The sequence below is a fragment of the Danio rerio genome, chromosome 5 (assembly GCF_049306965.1).
Source record: "Danio rerio strain Tuebingen ecotype United States chromosome 5, GRCz12tu, whole genome shotgun sequence".
NCBI lineage: Eukaryota > Metazoa > Chordata > Actinopteri > Cypriniformes > Danionidae > Danio > Danio rerio.
This window is the reverse complement of record NC_133180.1, coordinates 69,179,132-69,201,067: the sequence shown is the minus strand read 5'-3', so window position 1 is coordinate 69,201,067 and position 21,936 is coordinate 69,179,132. Positions and strand designations below refer to the sequence as shown.

The 21,936-nt window shown below is 36.1% G+C and overlaps 2 protein-coding genes across 4 annotated transcripts in view; both read left to right on the top strand.

Moving 5' to 3' along the window:
* The window catches only part of cntrl (centriolin), a 548,241-nt gene that overhangs the window by 189,883 nt on the left and 336,422 nt on the right, over positions 1 to 21,936 (top strand). The window lies entirely within an intron of this gene.
* The window catches only part of tbcelb (tubulin folding cofactor E-like b), a 46,041-nt gene that overhangs the window by 19,351 nt on the left and 4,754 nt on the right, over positions 1 to 21,936 (top strand). For 2 of the 3 annotated variants that reach the window (XM_002662169.8, XM_073951570.1), the window contains exons 8-9: positions 1,694 to 1,810; positions 18,049 to 21,533. In XM_002662169.8, the coding sequence (XP_002662215.1) occupies positions 1,694 to 1,810; positions 18,049 to 18,373 (442 nt within the window). In that variant the 3' untranslated portion in view covers positions 18,374 to 21,533. Of the gene's footprint in view, positions 1 to 1,693; positions 1,811 to 18,048; positions 21,534 to 21,936 lie in introns of those variants that run through there. The other variant, XM_073951571.1, reaches the window with a different exon arrangement.

The window sequence follows — 21,936 nt, the reverse complement described above, 5'->3', positions numbered from 1 at the left end:
TTCGTACACATAGAATAAGGTGAATTATTTTTGAATATGCAGTACATTTCAGTTTTGTTTTATTACTCATTTCTATTATGTTTAGTTTCAGTTGTTCTAGGTAGTAGTAAAGTTAACAGAAATTGTCCAGTGTGCAGAGCAAAGTTGAGTGTTTGAACAGCTTACATTAACTCCTGTGCAGACCTCTTTGAAATAAAATAAAATAATAGTTTGGATCCAAAATCATAAAAAATGCAACAAATAAAATGTAAAAACGATGCAGAATTCAGACAAACTTGTTCATATTAAAGATTATACTGTCTATGTAGTTAATCATGCCTAGTTAACTTTTTGGAAAAAGAAAATAGAGAAAATATAGATATTTTACAGTAGGGTTATATAGAAAAGTCTGTGTTTTCTGTATTTATTCATGCGCCTGATTAATGTGTTTGGCTGTAAAGGATTTTAAACATTATAAACAGCCGCAGGTCGGCTTAGTCCCTTATTTATCGAAATCGCCACAATGGAATGAACCACCATCTATTCCACCATATATTTTTTACAGAGGATGCTCTTCCAGCCACAACCCAGTACTGGGAAACACCCATCATACTCACATTCACACACATTCATACACTACAGTCAATTTAGTTTACCCAATTCAACAATAGCACATGTCTTTGGACTGTGGGGGAAACCGGAGCACCCAGAGGAAACCCACGCCAGCACTGGGAGAACAAGCAAACTCCACACAGAAATACCAACTGGCCTAGCTGAGACTCAAAACAATGACCTTCTTACTGTGAGGTGACAGTGCTAACCACTGAGCCACCGTGCCACCCCAATTTAGAAAAATATAGATTTTTTGCTAATTATTATTTTATTTCAGATGGATTTTCAGTAATTTAATAGTTAGTTTAGTTTTAGATTTTTTTTCATTTATTGTTAATTTTGTTTTATGTTGTCTAAGTTAACGAAAATGTTTCTGACCAATAGTTTTAGTCTTTGTTTTAGGTTTTGTTTACTAAAATAACTTTGATACAAAAACAAAAAGTCACTTTTTAAATATGCAATAAGCTATGTTTCCATCCAAAGATGTGAATTAAATTTATGCGCAAAGCTGGAATATTGTATAAAACATTTGCAAATAATGCAGTCCTTCCATCCAATCAATCAGAGAGAACAAAACCCTCACTTCCTGATTAATTGACACCAAATACTGGAGTCTTTCTCTTCTATAATAAAAGACTTCAGACAATACTGACACACAATGAACTGGAAGCGTAGATGCTCATGACAGTTCTGAAGGTAATAATAATATTGAAGCACTGTGATGACGAACTTTGGTTGAGGCATTTTAGAATGATCAAAACAACACTTCAGATGCTTTACAATGTGGTCGGCCCATTGGTTTGTCTATGAATGCTGTCCATCGCACTCATTTTTATCATCACATGATCTGTTATAACAAAATCACATGACCTTTTTATTGTGCATACAAAAATTTATTTGTCAAAAATGTTTTCATTTTAGTTTAGAAAAAAAGGTTTATCCTACTCGGTTATGGATATACGTTTTTCAAAATGTTTGTACATCTTGGCATTTCTATCAAGCTTAATGCGATAATCCAAAATGTGTAGAAAATGAAGTGGAAAAAAACAGCTATTGTTTTGAATTTTGTTTCGCAGTTGTCATTCTACCTTATTTGTTTTAGGTTGCCTCATGTGACTGTATTAAATGGCAGTGTTGTTACTGATGGAGAACGAGAGGATGCAGAACGTTTTTTCATCCGCTACCATCTGGACTGCCCTGAAGATGAGCTACCACAGAGGTAACGCCATCTTTCACTCCTCACACCACCATCCCAGCTCGCTCAAGCCTGGTTTATACTTCTGCGTCGAGTGATCGGCATGGCTCACGGTGCATGCCTTGCCGTGCATTTATACGTCTGCGCGCTGTGTGTGTTCCCCTGCAACAACACTTCCGAAATGTTAGCTGGCAGTCCTCTGTGTCGAGTTTCTGGAATGCTTCCTTAATGTACAGGTGGCTCAAACTCGCTCATTTTTAGGCAGGATCCGGCGGACGTGCGATAACTTTAACCATGATGTAAACACAAAACAAAACTTTCCATCCGGATCTCCTTCACGGGGCTCGACACTGGTAAACACTCGCTTCAATGGACTTCCGCGGCTCTTAGTCCAGCCCACACTCATCAGCGCTACCAAGCCGACTAATCACAGAGCTTGCACTATGCATCATTGGGACGTGTAATACATTTTTTGGGAGGTGCGCATCAATGTCGCCAACGGCCACGGCGAGGGCTATGCGTCCACACATAGGCTGTGCCGTAGCATACACGTGCGTTTGACGCAGAAGTATAAATCAGCCTTCAGTCTTTCTCTCTTTTATTATTTACTTTGTAATTTTTCTATTTTTTCAGTACATTCGTAGAAAATTCAATTTAGTAATTAAACAGCTTAATCTTATTCCATCATAACTGCAAACTCAAGTTTGATAAGTTAACAGGGAAATAAATGTTCATTAATTGCCAGTTCTGTAGTTGCTCTCTTATTTGTAGTCATTCCCAAATCAGCACTTCTTTATTAGCTACCGAAACCTTGTCCTTAATGAAGATAGTTCTGTTCTATACACTTAAATCTATTTACTGGTACATTTTGGATGACCACAAAATGTGTATTATATCATAAAAAGTCTTTCCAGACTACTATAGACCATTTTGCGGGATGTAAACAATAACAATGGCCCTAATGTAAATCCTGTTTTAGATCTTTCATTTCCAACGCTTCTGAGAATCCAGAAAGCTGCACATGTTGATACTTTTTTTAATGACAGCCAGGATAACATTAGTTAGGACTGAATCCCCTCTTGTTGAAAAAGACACGCAGGAACTGTTCATGGACCAATGATATCGACATATTGAAATGAAGCACAAAGCAGTGCTAGGTGGTGTCACTTCTAAATAGGTGTCAAATCTATCTTTTAGTTGGGGTTAAAAAAGAAGTGTGTAGAATAACTGAAGGTTAAAGGGATGATTCATCCAAAAATGAAAATGTACTCACCCTTAAGTAGTTCCAAACCTTCATGTGTTTCTTTGTCCTGATAAACTTTCTAAAACTATATTTTGAAGAAAGCTAAAAAACCTGTAATCATCGACTTCCATAGAAAAGACAAATACAATTGAAGTCAATGGATTGAGGTTTCCAGCTTTCTCCTAAATACCTTCTTTTGTGTCCAACAGAAGAAAGAAAGTCAAAAAATAAACTATGCCTTTAAAATGACCCCTGTTAATTTTGGTTATCCAAGATAAAGCAGAATTATTTCTTCAGATGAACATTAAAGGAGATTTTTAGCTTATGTAGGTAACTTTTGAAGCTTTTATCTTTCCAATTTTTAGTTGAATCCATGGTTCTTGGCGATTCATATAATGGCAATGAATGGGGATTTAATTTTAAATAAAAAATAAACACACACATCAATAGCCATGGATCTTGACATAATAATGTCTTTTTGTTTTGTTTTTTTGGTTGCCTTTAATGACCAAGTATAAGTTCTGTACTACAATCGAACTAGTCACACTGAAAACTGTTTGATCAGGCTGTGGATTTAAGCTAATAAAACTGTAAATCATGGGTGTTAAACTCAATTCCTGGAGGGCCGCACCTCTGCATAGCTTTGCTCCAACCCTAATCAAACACAGCTGATCCAAATAATCAAGTTGTTCAAAAGAATCTGAACACCTTAATTACTTGCATCAGATATGTTTGTTTAGGGTTGGAGCAATACTGTGCAGAGCTGCGGCCCTACAGGAATTGAGTTTGCTGTAAATAATGTTAAATTTTTTACAATGTCAGAACGTTTTGCTTCATAAGAGCTCAGTGTGTCATCAGGAGCCATGGCTATAGATTTGGGCTTATTTGTATGTGTTTACATTTTATCTTAAAACCTACCACCATTCACTGCCATTATATGAATCACCAAGAACCAATGATTCAGCTGAAAATTGTCCTTAATTTTCTGAATAAGATCGAAAGTAACCTTGAAGGACCTGTAGGTGAGTAAATGAACAGGAATTAATCTTCATTTTGGGTGATATCCAAGGACACTTGATTCAGCTAAAAAATCTCCTTTAATGTTCTACTAAAGAAACAGTTCATCTACATCTTGGACGACCTGATGGTGAGTAAATCAACAGGAATTAATTTTCATTTTTTGGGTGAACTATGCCTTTAAGCTCAGAGTTAAAAGTCCTATGGAGGGACTTTTAAACTAACCATTTAATAAAGAAACCAAAGTAGGGACAAATCTTTTTTTTCTGTGTTAAAAAGTACATCCAAATGGGGGACCGTAGGTCCTATGCATTAGTTGTGAAGCACATAGAGGCTGATTGTGAAGTTGTAGTCGAATTAAAGAAAGGGGCATATAATTTAATCTAGGACTGCACAATATTGGAAAAATCTGACATTGCGATATTTTATATTTCTGTGATATATATTGTGATGTAAATACAGCTTTATTTGGAAAGAATCATAATAACATAATAATGGAATCATATATAACATATATATATATATATATATATATATATATATATATATATATATATATATATATATATATATATATATATATATATATATATATATATATATATATATATATATATATATATATAAAGTGAATTATAGTTTTCTGGAAAGTCTAACAGTATTCAGGTATTCAGTTACAGATATTGTCCAATCAACACAGCATAGTCTTTATTGTATATAATTTAATCTTTATTAAAGTTACAAACACATTTCTTGTGGCTGGATGTTTTAAACTCTGAAATGTTCACACAGTCACATGCCTTAAGGGGATAGTTAACCTAAAAATGAAAATGTTCTCCCTATTTTTTTTACTTACTCTTCAAATGTATACGAGTTATTTAAATATCTTCTTTTTGTGTACAACATAAAAAGAAACTAAAATATGTTTGAAAATAGTGAGTTAAGTTGAATTTGGGGAGGGGAATATCTCTTTAAAAAACGCATGCAGATGATAAACGTTTACTCCATTATAATTCTCTGCATTGATTGTAATCAACTATAATCCCAACTCAACACTGAAGATCCTGCTATGCTATTGCGGATGCACACATTGCTATATCGATGCTGAAACAATACATTGTGCAGCCCTAGTTTAATCGGATAAAATTATTGGAGAGGTCTGGCATTTGTAACCAGAGATTAGTCTTTTGCTTCTCTGGAAGATTAAGTTATAAAAATTTGATTAAGAATCATGAGGTCAAATATTTTTAAAGAAACATGCTCAAAAGAATCATCATTTAGGATTTGAGCAACAAGAAAAAAACAAGGTGAAATTAAACAGTATGTGTTAAATGATGAAGGATGCTCTAAATCAGAAATGCCCAAACTAGGGGCCAAAGTTTGCCCATGGTAACCTTTGACTTGGCTTGCCAGATCATAAGCACGTGATCCTCTCGAAATTAGTTTATAAATAAACTTCACATAGCACTTCATACATGATTTTATCGCCCAGCCCTACTGCATTAGTTGAAAAATTTTAAATATTAGCAAAAAAAATGAGGAAATTACCCATGCTAAATCTAACGTGTTACGATGTAATATATTTGGTTTGGTATATATTCGGCCCACATCCCTCAATCAAGTTTGGTTTTTGGCCCTTTATAAGAAAAAATGTGCGCACCCCTGCTCTAAATAAATGTTTATCTATAATTAAATAGGCAGTAATTTTATTTACTATTGACTTAATTCTTTTTACAGTCTTGTTAAGTCCATGTGGGGACTTTTATCTCATTGTTTTCTTCATTTGAAAGTAGTTTAAGTAATGGAAATGACTTTTTTTCCTGCTCTGAAATGCAATCTGAACAATGGGAGAGTCCAGCCATCTCTTTCCGGTTAGCATAAATACTTTCTCTCTTTCTCTCTCTCTCTCTCTCTCTCTGGCAGTGTCTTGCGTATCATGATGGCCATCCACTACATTCCAACCTATTTTCCTTTGACTTCTTTCTCTTTAGTCTAGCGTCTCCAGTTATCCAGGTAACATTGAACTCTCCGATCCCTCAAATCTTCTGGCCTCCGTCTGTCCCTTATTTGCTCAGTTTTTTAGGGGGGATATTTTAGCATGTCTTTGCAAGTAAAAGACACAGAAAGCGGATCACCCACGTTCTTTGCAAACCCCATTCCACTTAACCCCGGAGAGTGTACGGAGGACTTTTCCAGTGGCTGCGGCAAGCCCCAGCTTCCAGCCGGGGATTCTAACCTTTGGGAGACAATGTGTCCACTCTCTCCCTCCTCAAAGACGCCTTTGTACTGGAATACTCCAATCAGAAAATCGATACACAAGGTGGCAGCTTTATTCGTTCTTTCCCTCCTTATATCCCCCTTTCTCCCTTCCCGTTCTTCTCTCCTGCCCCTTTTCATTTGCTTTAGGGGGGGATTGAGTTAGCGGGAGGATTTTTTCAAAAGGGGATGGAATGACGTCCCTGTGACTCAGTCTCTCATGGTTTTTCCGTCAAGCGATGGAGATGCTGTTGTTGCCTTTGTACGAGAATGAATTGATTAAGCTGCTGTCTTATGTCACAGAAGTTCCCGCTCTTACTAGGAAGGTCAGGAAACAGGAGATGAGCTGGAAATGGCTCTTTCTCAGAAACAGGGGGAAAAGTCTGTCTAATTTCTAAAGTCGGAAAGTTACTTAAAAGGTTGTTTTAAAAAAGGGCGATACGGTGTTTAACACTTTCACCTCACAGCAAGAAGGTTGTCGGCTGGGCCAGTTGGCATTTCTATGTGTTTCTGCATGTGCTTCCCATGTTCGTGTAGGTTTCCTCCCGGAGTTCTTGTTTTTCCAACAGTTCAAAGACATGCACTATAGGTGAATTGGATTAACCAAAATAGCCGTAGTGTATAAGTGCGTGTGTGAAGGCAAGTATGGGTGTTTTCCAGTATTTACTTGTGGTTGGAAGGGTATCTGCCGCATAAAACATGAAAATTGTGTTCTCTCCAAATATTTTTAAAACCGTTCATATTTCTAACAATTTTACTGTATTTTTCTGGTGACCATTTACTTCAAGTAGTTGGGGGAAAACAATACTGCTTAAAGAAAAAACAAAAACATTAGAAGGTTTTCACGATTGGCTGAACTGTTCTTTTACAAGTTGCTTTTTTAATCGATTTCTTCTTGTGGTGCCCACTGGGAACACTTCTTCAGAGACTTTCTTTTCAAATCCTATGTAAGCTAAAACCAAGGTACACTGACCCTCATTTCTGACCTCCTCACTCCATCCACATCCTGCCTATTACTTTCTCTGTCTTGTTTCTCCGGAGGGAAAGACATTTTCCCAGAGGGATGAGGCTGAGATGAGAGTTGGCACCGGAGGGTGAAAGGGCAGGTGCAGAAGTAGATGCTACTCTCTAGATATGGGTAAAGGTTGCCCCCTTTTTGAACCCAGCTTGCTCTTTCCCTCCCACCCATTGGGCACAGATCAGAGCCTAGGCTATGTTACAAACTCTGTTAAAACTCTGAAAGAGGGAAAAGATCTGAGAAACAGAGAAAGAGATGGACGGAAAGAAATCATGCCTCCCCGAAAGGCTTTTGGCGGTATCAAATTTTCTTGTTTCGATCAATTGCTGAAGCTTTTTTCATGACATACGGATCTAAGCTGCAGAAAAATCTTACTTTTAACAACTATAATCCAAAAAATATTTAAAATAATTATAAAAATACAACTGATTCTTATTAGTTATTGGTAACTATTTAATTGAATGATTATGGCTTTTGACTTTTGTCATGCATCAGTTAATAAATGCTTTTGTAGTTGTCATTAAATTGACTTTAGTTAATTGAACTGACGCAGCATGGTGGCGCAGTGGATAGCACAATCGCCTCACAGCGAGAAGGTCACTTGTTCGAGCCCCAGCTGGGTCAGTGGGGTTTGCATGTTCTCCCTGTGTTTCCGGGTGCTCTGGTTACCCCAACAAGTCCAAAGACATGCACTAGGTGGATTGGGTAGGCTAAATTGTCCGTAGTGTATGTGTGTGAATGAGTGTGTATGGGTGTTTCCCAGTGATGGGTTGCAGCTGAAAGGGCATCCACTGCATAAAAACGTATGCTGGATAATTTGGCGACCCCTGATTAATAAAGGTACTAAGCCGAAAAGAAAATGAATGAATGAATAATTAAAATGATGTTAAAAAATTGCATCTTACTGTACAGTGTTAGCAAACAAAAGGCTCAGAAATATTTTGTTGTCTCTGTTATTTTTTCTTTGATATATTTCTTTAAGATTTTATTATTTCTATGATTAGAATTTTGATAACTTGCATAATTAACCTAACTTACCTAGTAGAGACGTAACCTGGATAGAGACCCATTGAGCAGTATTTTTGAGACTGTGGCAGCATAAAGTAATGGATAGAACCATTTGAGAGACTTTCAAAGTGATCCCACAGTAACATAAGTCACATTTACGGTTGCTTAGACATAAGGTATAAGTATACACAGGACTGTTATCTTTATAATGCGGGGAAGATGTAGAGATTTGAGTGCTGGCTAATGTAATTTAAACCCCTTCACTGCTTGATTGCTCACACCGATTCCCTAGATGAGGCCTATATATGTCATTTAGCATATATTATTGCAAAACTACTGTTTAGGTATTAAAAAACACTTAATCTTTGGTTTAGATCATTAGGTCATGGAATTTCTCGATTATCAAATAACTTTTTCCCACTTTTAAAGTGGGGGGAATTTATTTATGGGAAATTAATTTATTTCCTAGTCATAGAATATAATTTTTTTGTTTATGATGTTTACTTCCCATTTATCAAAAAAAAAAAAGAAAAAAAGATTGATATTGTTATGCTGTGGTAAAGCTATTTATTTGCTTCGTTTTATTTCTTTCCCACTTGTCAACCAGCAATCAAAATTGAGTCGTTTTTTTAGTCTGCTTATTCTGCTGTTTCTTGTGTTTTTTTTTGTGAAAATATACACAGATCTGTTCTTTGTTTTTTTTGACCCAGAGAACTATTGGTTTTTGTAATTTATATAAAAGGAACACAACCGTGAGAGGAAGTGTTTACCTGTAAACCATATAAACTCCACTATTTGATAACCCCGCTATTGGAGATCAACAAAATCTCTCCAACGATAGCATTAAAAAAAAATCCTGTTAATTTCACATTTTTAGCAATCGACATTGTAACTACACGCGAATATTGTAACTACACTCCCCGCCCATTTTATTAGGTACACCTTGCTGGTTCTGGGTTGGATATGCCTTTTCCTTCAGAACTGCTTTAATGCTTTGTGGCATAGATTCAAAAAGGTACTGGAAATATTTCTCAGAGATTTTGATCCATATTGGCATGATAGCATCATGCAATTGCTGCAGATTCTCCCAAAGGTGCTCTATTAGATTGAGATCTGGTGACTGTTGAGGCCATTTGAGTACAGTGAACTCATTTTTAACTTCAAGAAACCAGTCTGAGATCATTCACACTTTGACATAGCATGTTATCCTGCGGGAAGTAGCCATCAGAAGATGAGCACACTATGGTCATAAAGGGATGGACATGGTCAGCAACAATGCCCAGATAGGCTGTGGCATTGACACAATGCTCAATTTTTACAAATGGGTCCAAAGTGTACCAAGAAAATATTCCCCACACCATTACACCACCACCACCAGCCTGAACCATTGATACCATCCGAATGTCGCAGCAGACAAGACTCCTCAGACCAGATGTTTTTTCCAATCTTCTATTGTCCAACTTTGGTGAGCCTGTTAAAATTGTAGCCTCAGTTTCCTGTTCTGAGCTGACAGGAGTGGCACTCGGTGTGGTCTTCCGCTGCTGTAGCCCATCCGCCTTAAGGTTGTACGTGTTGTGCATTCAGAGATTCTGCAGACCTTGGTTGTAACAAGTGGTTATTTGAGTTACTGTTGCTCTTCGATCAGCTCGAACTAGTTTGCCCATTCTCCTTTGACCTCTGGCATCAACAAGGTATTTGCGCCCACAGTACTGCCACTCACTGGATATTTTCTCTTTTTCGGACCATCCTCTGTAAACCCTAGTTTCTGAAATACTCAGACCAGCCTGTCTGGCACCAACAACCATGCCACATTCATAGTCACTGAAATCACCTTTGTTCCCCATTCTGATGTGATTGGCTGATTAGAAATTTGCGTTAACAAGCAGTTGGACAGGTGTACCTAATAAAGTGACCAGTGAGCGTATAATGTACTGACTATGTAGTCAGCTTTTTTTTTTTGTCAGTGAAAGGTGATGTGGCTTAGAGTGGGAATTCTGGATGTAAAATGATGAGCACTGGTCACCCACCCACCCCCCTCCCCTCCCTTTCAGCAAATGTAAGTTACATCATGTACTTAAGTAGGAATGGGACAGTTAAATAGGTGAAGCAGCCCTATACATTCAACAACCTTTGAGTAACTAACACCCAAGCCGCGGCCACAGGCACAATGATCCTCCCCGAGAGGAATGGAAAACGCAGGAATGATAGCGAAGGGGAGGAGGCAAATACAGGGATGAGAGGGGGAGAGTGTGAAGGAAATAAAAGGGGCTTTTGGTGTCTTTGAGCAACTATAGCCTAGGACCTTGCTGACATTTTGACATTAAAGGACAACATTAGGGGCCTATATGTGAACAAGACAGGGAAATGGCAGATGTATAGGAAAAATCTAAGTGCGTCACTCTTTACGGTAAATTAGAAATTTAAGACGATAAGCGGATGGAGTTGCAAGGCTCTTTAGCATGCATCACAGTGGATGTCAATGCTAAAGATGTAAAGGCAGAACAATTCATAGATAACATGTAGACAAGTCTGGTTCCCATTTAAGCAATAACAGCAGATTAATTCATTTAAGCATGTAGCGGCATCTGTGTTAAGGCTGTGAAGTGCAAGTATCTCACCAAGCAATTTTGTGTTTGAAAGATGTCTGAACTTGGCTAAAACAAGGCTAAATTTGGGCTGTCAGTTAAAATTGAATATACTTTTTACAATAGTAGACATAAAGAGTGAACATATTTAGGCAGGCTTCAGTTTTTTTGTACACAAGAATACACAACACCACTCTACTAGGGTTTTTAAGTAAGGTGTACACATTTAAAAGAAAAGTAATTATTTTTGTGTATTGGAATGAATGAATTGCCAGTGTTGCCAACTTAGCATTTAGCGATTTATCAGACTCCTTTAGCGGCAATATTTCAACTAGATAGCATAAATATAATCTAGATTTAGTAAACTTTGTAGATTCCTTTAGCGACTTTACTTCTAAAGAGCATAAATGGAGCCTAGTTCAGGGACTTTTTAGACCCCTTTAGCAACTTTTTTTTTTCTAAATAGCATAAATCTAGCCTAGTTTAGCTGCTTAGACCCCTTTAGCATCTACATTTCAAGATGTCATAATTCTAGCGTAGATTTAGAGACTTATTAGACTTCTCTAGCATCTATATTTCAAATTAGCTTAAATCTAGCCTGTTTTAGCGACTTATTAGACTCTTTTAGCGACTTTATTTCTAAATGTTATAAATCCAGCCTAGTTTAGCGACTTCTCAGACCCCTTTAGCATCTACATTTCAAAATGTCATAAATCTTGCGTAGATTTAGTGACTTATCAGACCCTTTTAGCAACTTTATTTCTAAATAGCAGAAATTTAGCCTAGTTAAGCGACTTCTCAGACCCCTTTAGCATCTACATTTCAAAATGTCAAAAATCTAGCGTAGATTTAGTGACTTATCAGACCCTTTTAGCAACTTTATTTCTAAATAGCAGAAATTTAGCCTAGTTTAGTGACTTATCAGACCCCTTTAGCATCTACATTTTTAAAAATGTCATAAATCTAGCGTAGATTTAGTGATTTATCAGACCCCTTTAGCGACTTTATTTCTATACAGGATAAATTTAGCCTAGTTTAGCGACTGTTTAGAGTGTTTAGAGATTTAGTAACTTATCAGACTTCTCTAGCATCTATATTTCAAAATAGCTGAAATCTAGCCTGTTTTAGCGACTTATTTTTAGCAACTTTATTTCTAAATAGCATAAATTTACCCTAGTTTAGTGACTTATCAGACCCCTTTAGCATCTACATTTCAAAATAGCATAAATCTAGCCTAGTTTAGCGACTTATCAGACCCCTTTAGCATCTATATTTCAAAATAGCATAAATCTAGCCTAGTTTAGCGACTGTTTAGACCCCTTTAGCAACTTTATTTCAAAATAGCATAAATCTAGCCTGTTTTAGCAACTTATTAGACCCTTTTGGCATCTTTATTTCAAAATGTCATAAATCTAGCCTAGATTTATTGACTTATCAACCCCTTTAGCGACTTTTTTTTTTTAAATAGCATAAATCTAGCCTAGTTAAGCAACTTATTAGACCTCTTTAGCAAGTTTACTTATAAACAGCATAAATCTAGCCTAGTTTAGCGACTTATCAGACCCATTTAGTGATTTTATTTAGTCTGGCTTAGTCCCTGATTTATAAACTGCTAATAATTCTGGCACATGTTTTATGCAGTGGATTCTCTTCCAGCCACAACCCACCACTGAGAATACACTTACCCTCAGAGTTGGGAAACACTTATATACTCTCGCATTACCACACACATAATTTATCTGACTCCTTTATAGAATTATTTGACTTTTGTAGTGACTTTATTTTAAAATAGCTTAAACCTAGTCTAAATGTAGCAATTTATCGGACCCCTTTATCTTTCCCATGGTATGACCAATTGTTTTCTGGATAGTCATTATCTAGAATTATCTATCATTAACATCAGTGAGCTTCTCTACAATGTCGTCTGTAGCTTTACAATGCACAAGCCCTTTATATTTCAATAGATTCTGGCTGGCTGTCACTGTTTTATTGTTTATTAGCTGAAAATCAGTTTGAAAGTGATCTGGTCTGAACCCTGCTTTACATTCAAAATGATATTTAGAACTCTATCTTTATTGTTATCATTAAGTTAGCTATCGAGCTTGGTGTAAATGGCCATTAGCATACATAATCATATGCCTTAGAGATAAACCAGTTTATTATGTCTGAGAGACTATACACAATCTAACTGCAGTTTAAAATAACTGCATTGTATTCAAACTACAATAAACAAAACTGGCACACTGGCATGCATAAAACATACATTTAATATAAATGTAAATACCTTTTTATTCAACAACTAAAACAAAAAGATAGCATGTTGATGCCTGTAATATTAGTAATATAATATGAAATATCATTCATTCAACTTATTTATCAGGGGTATGCATGAGCGGATGCCCTTCCAGCCACAATCTAGTACTGGGAAACACCCATAGACTCCATCATTCACACATGCACTTATACACTACGGCCAATTTTGTTTACCCAATTCATCTATAGCGCATGTCTTTGGACTGTGGGGGAAACTGAAGCAACCGGAGGGGAGAACATGGGGAGAACATGCAGACTCCACATAAAAATGCTAACTAACCCAGCAGAGATTCAAACAAGCAACCTTTCTGCTGTGAGGTGACAGTGCTAACCACTGAGCCACCGTTCCACCTGTAATAATATAAATAAAAAGATAATAATATAGTATATAATATAATAAAACAGACAACTCAGTATGGTCCCCAAATTGAAAGACCTACCATGATGCCTCTAATGAACTTATATTATATTATGTTATAATATGTTAAATTATATATTATATTAAATTATATTATAATATATATTAATTTATATTATATTAAATTATATAATATTATAATAATACATTAAATTATATTACATTAAATTATATTATATTATATTATATAATATTATAATAATATATTAAATTATATTATATCAAATTATATTGTATTAAATTATATTATATTAAATTATATTATATTGTATTATTTTAAATTATATTATATATTATATTATATCATATTATATAATAATAATAATAATAATATATTTAATTACATTATATTAAATTAAATTATATTGTATTAAATTATATAATGAATAAATTTTATAATTTTGATACTTGTTTACACGTTAAATGCAGTCATTATACTTTTACTGTCTTAGTCTTTTGTGATCGGTTGTTAGAAAATAAATCCAATGATAGTCTCATGCTACCACCTACATCGTTACAATAGCAACCCATGCAGATTAATTGGTTATTATCTACACTTTCAGAAGCCATAGATCCGATTTCAGTTGATCCAAAATGACAGTTCGCGCTAAAGACTGGAAGACAAAAATTGCGGTTGTGTGGAGTGTAAACAAAGCCTAAGATACTGTTTCTCTGCTGCCCCTCTTAAATAGGCACTTACCCCAGGTTCATCCAGGGTGACTCCCACTGTAATACGTGGCTCTGTTAAAAAAGACACATTGTTGACAAGTAAGTCCCGAGCGAGTTTCTACAGCTCCCAGGAGATATTTGTCATGTTGTAGATATCTAAATTTTGAGCTGAGGGTGAATGCGCGCATGTTATCTACTTGAAAACAGGAACAGGTCATGTTGTTTTTGAGGCCATCAGCAACTGCGGTATCTACAGTAGACTCACTGTATGGCTCTACTGTGAACTTGGTGCACCGCACGGAGGCGACTGTCCGGTCCCATCTCCGAGACTGATCTGTTTCGTGGAATCCAAGGCAGCTATGTTATCACAGCGAACACCCATTCGCCTTCATTTAAGGAGCTTAGCCACACTAAATGAGACCCTTGAGTGAGACTGTTCTTTCTCTCAGACAGAGTGGCACTTTGTATAGACGGGGGCAGTATTCCCATGGCGAAGGCAGGGAGCCACAGGCACCTACCCAGGCTCAGGCTCTGCTTTGTGGGGAGACTTTCTCTGGACAGGCTGGGGAAATTACTTTGATTGGCTGTGTCGGTTACTGTAGCCCTCTAAAGCTAAAAGACTTTTTTTGTGGAGATTTTATTTAATTGTTCCTGCCGATCTCCTCTTATCTTTCCCACAATCCTTCAGCACGACGGGAGAGAAGGGAGGGTAAAAGGGGGTGGTGGTGAGAACTTTCTCACGGTTTAAAAACTCTACAAACACACAAACAGGTACGCGAATACACTACGGCGTCTTCTCGCAGACACACACACAGCTCTGCGGTCACTTCCTGTGAAATGGTTCAGACGAGTTGCGTCTTCTATACAGCGGAGTGCGATTGACATTTTTGATCAAAACAATTATGTGTCAGTATGGGTGTTGCTTTTGTAGCTCAATTTCGTAGCTCAAAACTATCCTGTACATGATCGATATCACACACATTGTGGGTTATAATTTAATCTAACATACAGTGGAGAAAATAAACATTGAACTCATCACCATTTTTCACAGAAAACATATTTCTAAAGGTGCCGTTGATTTGAAACTGTTGTTGGCAACAACGAAATAAATCAACATATGCAAATAAAACTTAATTACTGTATAAATAAAGTTGTGTGTAATAAAATGAAACGATGCAGGGAAAAGGTATTGAACACATGAAGAAAGGAAGGTGTAGAAAGGCAGTGAAAGCCCTGACAGCAGCTGAAATCTCTCAGTAGTTCTTCAGCAACTCTCTGCCCTTCCTCAGTGTAAATGAATATGAGCTGCTTCAGTCTAACATCTACATTAGCAGGATGATGAAGATGAAATCAGGGTGGACATTTCAGCAAGACAATGATCCAAATCACAGCCAAGGAAACTCTTTAAATGCTTTCAGAGAACGAAAATCAAGCTGTAGAATGGCTCAGCCAATCACCTGACTTGAATCCAATAGAAAATACTAAATCAAGATCAGATTTGATAGACGAGACCCACAGAACCATCAAGACTTTGACACTGTTGAAGTCTGTGAAAAACTCTTAATGCATGACTTCATTCTCCATATGAGAGGCGTCTTTAAGCTTCTTAAGCTTTAAACTTACTCCTTGTGTCATTCTATTGTTATTACATAGAACTAATTGTTCGGATTTTCTTTTTGTTTTGTTTTTATTGTTTGGGTTTTTCCCCAAAATCTGGTTCAATTCCACGTCAAAAGCTGCTTTAGAAATATTATTCCCAGGAAAAAAACATGACGTGTTCATCTACTTCCCCCACTGTACTTAGTATATTGCCAAGTTAACTATACTGCATCAGGAATAGGGGAACGCGGGGCACAAAGTAACGCGGGGTTAAATGTAACACAGAGTTTTAAGGTATTTGCTATAGGTTAAACGTGGCATGCTTCAGAGATTTTCACCACAGGGTAGGCAGACGTGTTCCTGCCAATTATTGAAAAAGTTCAGCGAAATTTGGATGAGAAACACAGGAGAAATCATTTTTGCAGCATATTGGGGTAGTGGGGTACATAGTAACATTTTTACTCCTGGCACTTTTGGTAACAGTGCTCAGAAACCATATTTTTGGCGATCATACTTTCAGAATGATTTTTCATTTGTAGGAAAGGCTTGTGTTTTGTTGGTAAAAACAAATGGTTTGTCTAACCCCAATACTTTGTTTATTATTTGACCAAAACCAAAAAGTGTTACTTTGTGCCCCCGCTCTCCCCTATGTTTACTTATTGTTCCTGCAGCTAATAAGCATTTCATACCATTTTGATTATTTGAGTTTTAGATTAAAGAGATAGCTAACCCAAAAACAAAAATGTATTTACATTCGCGTGGTTTCAAAACCAAATTTCATTATATTGTTAAACACTAAAAAAGATGAAGAAAAGCTGAAAGCCTGTAATCACTGACAATCCATAGTAGGAAAAACTATGAAAGTCATATTAGGAACAAGCAAAGGGTATCTGTGTTGGGTGAACTTTCTCTTTAAGCAAATATTGCTTTAAATCAGCATTGTGTTTACAGTTTTAAGTTTGGGAAAGGAAGACAAATATTGCAGCTTTTTATTCTTTCTATTCTTCATTATGCCTATAAAATGCCTTTTAGCTTGGTAGTTCAGCTATTGAAAAAAATACAGTTGAAGTCAGAATTATTAGCCCTCCTGAATTATTAGCCCACCTGTATAATTTTCCCCCAATTTCTATTTAACGGAAAGTAGATTTTTTTTAAACAAATTTCTAAACATAATAGTTTTAATTAACTTCTAACAACTGATTTCTTTTATCTTTGCCATGATGACTGTAACAGTCAGGGATGCTGGACAACGGAGTTAAGGATCCACGTGCAGTATTTATTAAACCGAAAATGGTCAGGCAGGCAAAAGTCAAACTACATACAGTGAAATCCGGAAGCATAGTCAGGTCACAGGCAAATAATCGATACAGGCAGCAGACAACGTAAACAAGGCAACAAGGCAAGAGTCAAAACAGGACACCTAGACACAGGAAACACTTAGAAATGTTACAGGGTCTAACCAACTCAGCAAAGTGAGACAAAGTGAGCAGTCTGAACAGTAATCAGTCCTTGCGCAGCTCCCAGTGTGTAATCCAAGGTAAACCGGAACAGGTGTGAGTGAGGTGCATGACAGGAGTTGTAGTTCATATGGTGACAGGATTGTTGAGAATGAATGTTTACCAGCAATCTACAAGCCTGCATTGCTGGTGATTTTGACAATGACAGTAACTAATATTTAACAAGGTATTTTTTTAGACATTAGTATTCATTCAAGTTAGAATAATTAGGCAAAACATTGTAAAATGATGGTTTGTTCTGTTGACAATCAAAAAACAAATTGCTTAATAGGGCTTATAATATCGACCTTGAAATGTTTTATTTATTTATTATTATTAAAAACAGCTTACTTTATAGCCAAAATAAAACAAACAAGACTTTTTCCAGAAGAAAAATATTATACGAAACATTGTGAAAAATGCCTTGCTCTGTTAAACATCATTTGGGAAATATTTGAAGAGAAAAAAAAAATCACTGGAGGGATAAGAATTCTGACGTCAACTGTATCTTTCTAAAATGATCTAAAATCCACTCCAACATTTTATTTGATCAAAAGCAGGTCACTTTGTGTACTAGCCGAAATATCATGGGCTAAACTCACATGGTTATCCTTTCCTCACTGCTGTCCACTCTTTTCAGGTACCACACTTTGGTAGCACGCTATGGCCGCCTAGCCCCACTCGCGGAGGTGGATTTGCGCCCTCTCAGCCATGTCCAGGTACAGGTACGCTTTGGGGACCAGGCAAAGTCTCTAGAGCTCAGATTGGATCAAACAGTGGCAGACCTAAAGAAGCAGTTGAAAACCGTGGTCCAGCTACCTCCAAACAAGATACGCGTATACTATATCGACCGGCAGCTGGGATACGCACTAGAGCCTCAAGAGATGAAATATGGAGCTCGAGCACTTCATTCCTACAGTATACGAGACGGGGATGAGATCATGGTGGTGCCCAAGACACAATGACAGAGCAACAAAATGGCCACCATATGGTAAAGAATTACTGAGATGTTTCCTGAGGTATTGGAATACTAAAGGGAGCAAGAAAACTGTGAACTGTGCACAAGTCAGCTAGACTTATGTTTGAGAAAAAAACCATCATTCTTGTTTCTCAGCATAGTCTTATTTTAAAAATGGTCCCTAAAAGGAGACTAGAATTAAAAGCTCTTTTAACTTTTATTGCACCGTGGATGTATGTATGCAGAAAAAAAATATGTGCGGATGTCGTTTTTTCGTTTTACTTTTTGACATTATCCTCAGGAATTACTCACAACCCCAAATATGCCTCTAAAATTATTTCAGCTTTTATAAAAAGTGCAGTGCAGGATATTCAGTACAGGTTTGATACAGCATGTTACTTAAAGGTGGAGTATGTAAGTTTGACACCCAGTGGATGAACTAGGTTTTCCACAGCTGGCTTAAAACATACGCAAGCACAGGTTGCCAAATTGACACCAACAGCAGTGTGCCTGACTATCGAGCCTAAAAGCTGAAGTAAGTCGTGTTCTAAATAAAAACAACAGCACACAATAGAAGGAATATTTTCCATATTAAAAGGTTTTTGTTCTAACCAGCACCTCAAATTTATATTTTAGAAACAGCTTCTATTTCTTGCAGCTGAACAATAGGATAAACCGACATTGATCAGGTACACCACATGTGCTTTATTCAGTGTTAAATGCTAATAATGCAAGTTTGGATGTTATTTTACATGACATTTATTGCCATACTACTGAAAGCAGCAGCAGATAGTTCAGCTCAGATCTTGAAAATAATAAAATAAACCGTTTGAAATTAAACTTTAGAACTGTGTTAGTGCAAACCAACACATATCAGTGATTCAGCATCTACATTTAATGTTAAACAGATTTAATATGAATTAATTAGGCTATAAACCCTACCATTTAGTTGGAGTGTAGGGAGTGCGCTATTCTGTGGTTCTGAATGGCTCTATTTAAATTTCTGTCATGTTTCGTTTGGTGCAAACAGCCAAATTGTGTATCACTGCGAATCTTGTCATGTAGCATGTTTTTAGGACACGGGGTTACAATGCAATGAGCTTCTTTTTAAATATCTGCAAACATATCATGGTATTTTTATGTTTTAGAATTAGAAGAGTCAAAAACTTACATACAGCACCTTTAAATGTAGCAGTTTGGTAATTGCTTGAGTTGGGCTTTAGCTGTTCAGTGCTGATGAATATGATTGTTTGAGGCACACTGGTGTACCTGTTATTACAGGAAATCTTAATATATGAGCAAAAGTCATTTTCGTACAGTGTCAAGTAAACATTTCCAGTTCTTCTGACTCACTTTGACAGACAAGTAAAGCTGACACTGGACATAACAAATGCTATAGAGCTTGCCCACCAAAGAAGAAAAAACACCTATGCATCTGCTTTAAATCTTTAGAAATTTTATAGCTGTTGCCATTTTTGAAATGTTGTTGATGCAAATTGTATCACGGGCTCTGTCACTTTCCCTTTTTCATTGTAATCTCTTCTCTGATTGAGGTTTGTTTCTTTTAACAATAGATCGTTACTTGGATGGTTTAATTTTTGTAATGTTTTAAATAGGGATGGGTGAATAATTTAAATGTAATTACAAATGCGACAGCAAAGCTGTGATTTGTCATGCACATCTTTTAAGGGAACAAACGGCTGTGTGATCATTAGTAAAAATCCTCTCCTAAGCCAGAGGGCGCTTTTGAGCGGAAACGCCAAACACCCACAAAGAAGAAACCCAGGAAATCTTCTTAGCGTTGCTTAATAAATAAAAGATTTAAGCATTTTCATTAATTCAGCGTGACTAATAAACACATGATAATGAAGAAATTTTATGGAAGGATTTACAGTTGAAGTCAGAATTATTACCCCCCTGGATTAATAGCCCCCCTGTTTGATTTTTCCCAATTTCTGTTTAATGGAGAGAACATTTCTTCAACACATGTTTAATCATAATAGTTTTATTAACTCATTTCTAATAACTGATTTATTTTATCTTTGCCATGATGACAGTAAATAATATTTTACTGTCATCATGTATAATGTTTTACTAATATTTTATTTTTCACTGTATAATATTTTAAAGTGACATTTAAAGGCTTAATTAGGTTAACTAGGCAGGTTAGGGTAATTAGGCAAGTTATTGTATTACGATGGTTTGTTCTGTAGACTATCAAAAAACAAAATAGCATAAAGGGGCTAATAATTTTGACCTTAAATAGCTTTTAAAAATTTAAAAACTGCTTTTGTTCTAGCCTGAATAAAACAAATAAGACTTTCTTCAGAAGACAAAATATTATCAGACATACTGTGAAAGTTTCCTTGGTCTGTTAAACATCATTTGGGAAATATTTAAAAAAGAAGATAAAAATCAAACGGGGGCTAATAATTCTGACTTCAACTGTATTTCAAACACGAGACTGAAGTTATGAACTGAGTTTGGAGTTAAAACATGGTATTTTTACATGCTGCGTTTAATACACAGAGCACTGAGAAGCAATGCAAACAGCTGTCAATAGCTATGTTTCCATCTAAAGATAAAACATTAGCATAATCAAACACCATTTCCATCTGATGAGTAAAAGAAAACAAAATCATCCATTTCCTGATAAACTGGCAGCAAATATTAAAAAGAAGAATGGAGTTTGCTGCGGTAGAAGCCACTGTGGGCCTTTTTTTGTAAATAATACTATTAATTCCATCTCAGACGATGAACACACGGTGGCTTTTAGAGGTGTGAGATGCTCTTTGCGGATGTAGATGCTTAAGACAGTTCTGGAGGTAATAATACTGAACCACTTAGATGAAGAAATTCAGCTAAGACATTAAAATGACCAAAACAACATTTGGTCAGTCCACTGTTTTGTCCATTAATGATGTCCATCGCATCAATTTGTGTTTTCACATGATTTGAATAACATGACTTTTTATTGCACATTCAGAGATTTATTTAGTAAACGTGTTTCCAACGTAAATTATGCAAATATTCTACTCGTTTGTGCGCATACAATTTTAGAGAGCATTTTCAAAATATGCATAAGAATCTGTGGATGGAAACAGCTATTTTCACAGAATGATTATCTCAATGTCATTATTGTCTGATTAAATCATCTGTTACAATGAGAGATTATTGTGTAGCTGTCAATGTTCTGGGACTCAGTGTTGTAAATGCTGCTCCACCTGAAAGCACATGCTGGAGGTTTACTATAGTAGAATTGGCTTTACTGACAAAATGCTCATGAAAACCATCTTTGATTAATATATATAATGTAATGACACCTTAGTCCCACTGTATTTATAATGTTTCTCATTACTTATAGCTACAACTTGCCTGAACTGTTATCACACCTCCCAACATCAAACATGAACAAAAAATAGCCTGACCTCCTCCATATTTACCAATATGGCACAACTTTGCAAAATTTAGCGAAATTTACATAAAATCTGACATACCAGCTCAAAAAAAAAAAAAAAAAGACTAATAGTAATTTAGATGATTTAATTTTTGTCTGTTTGTCCCTATATG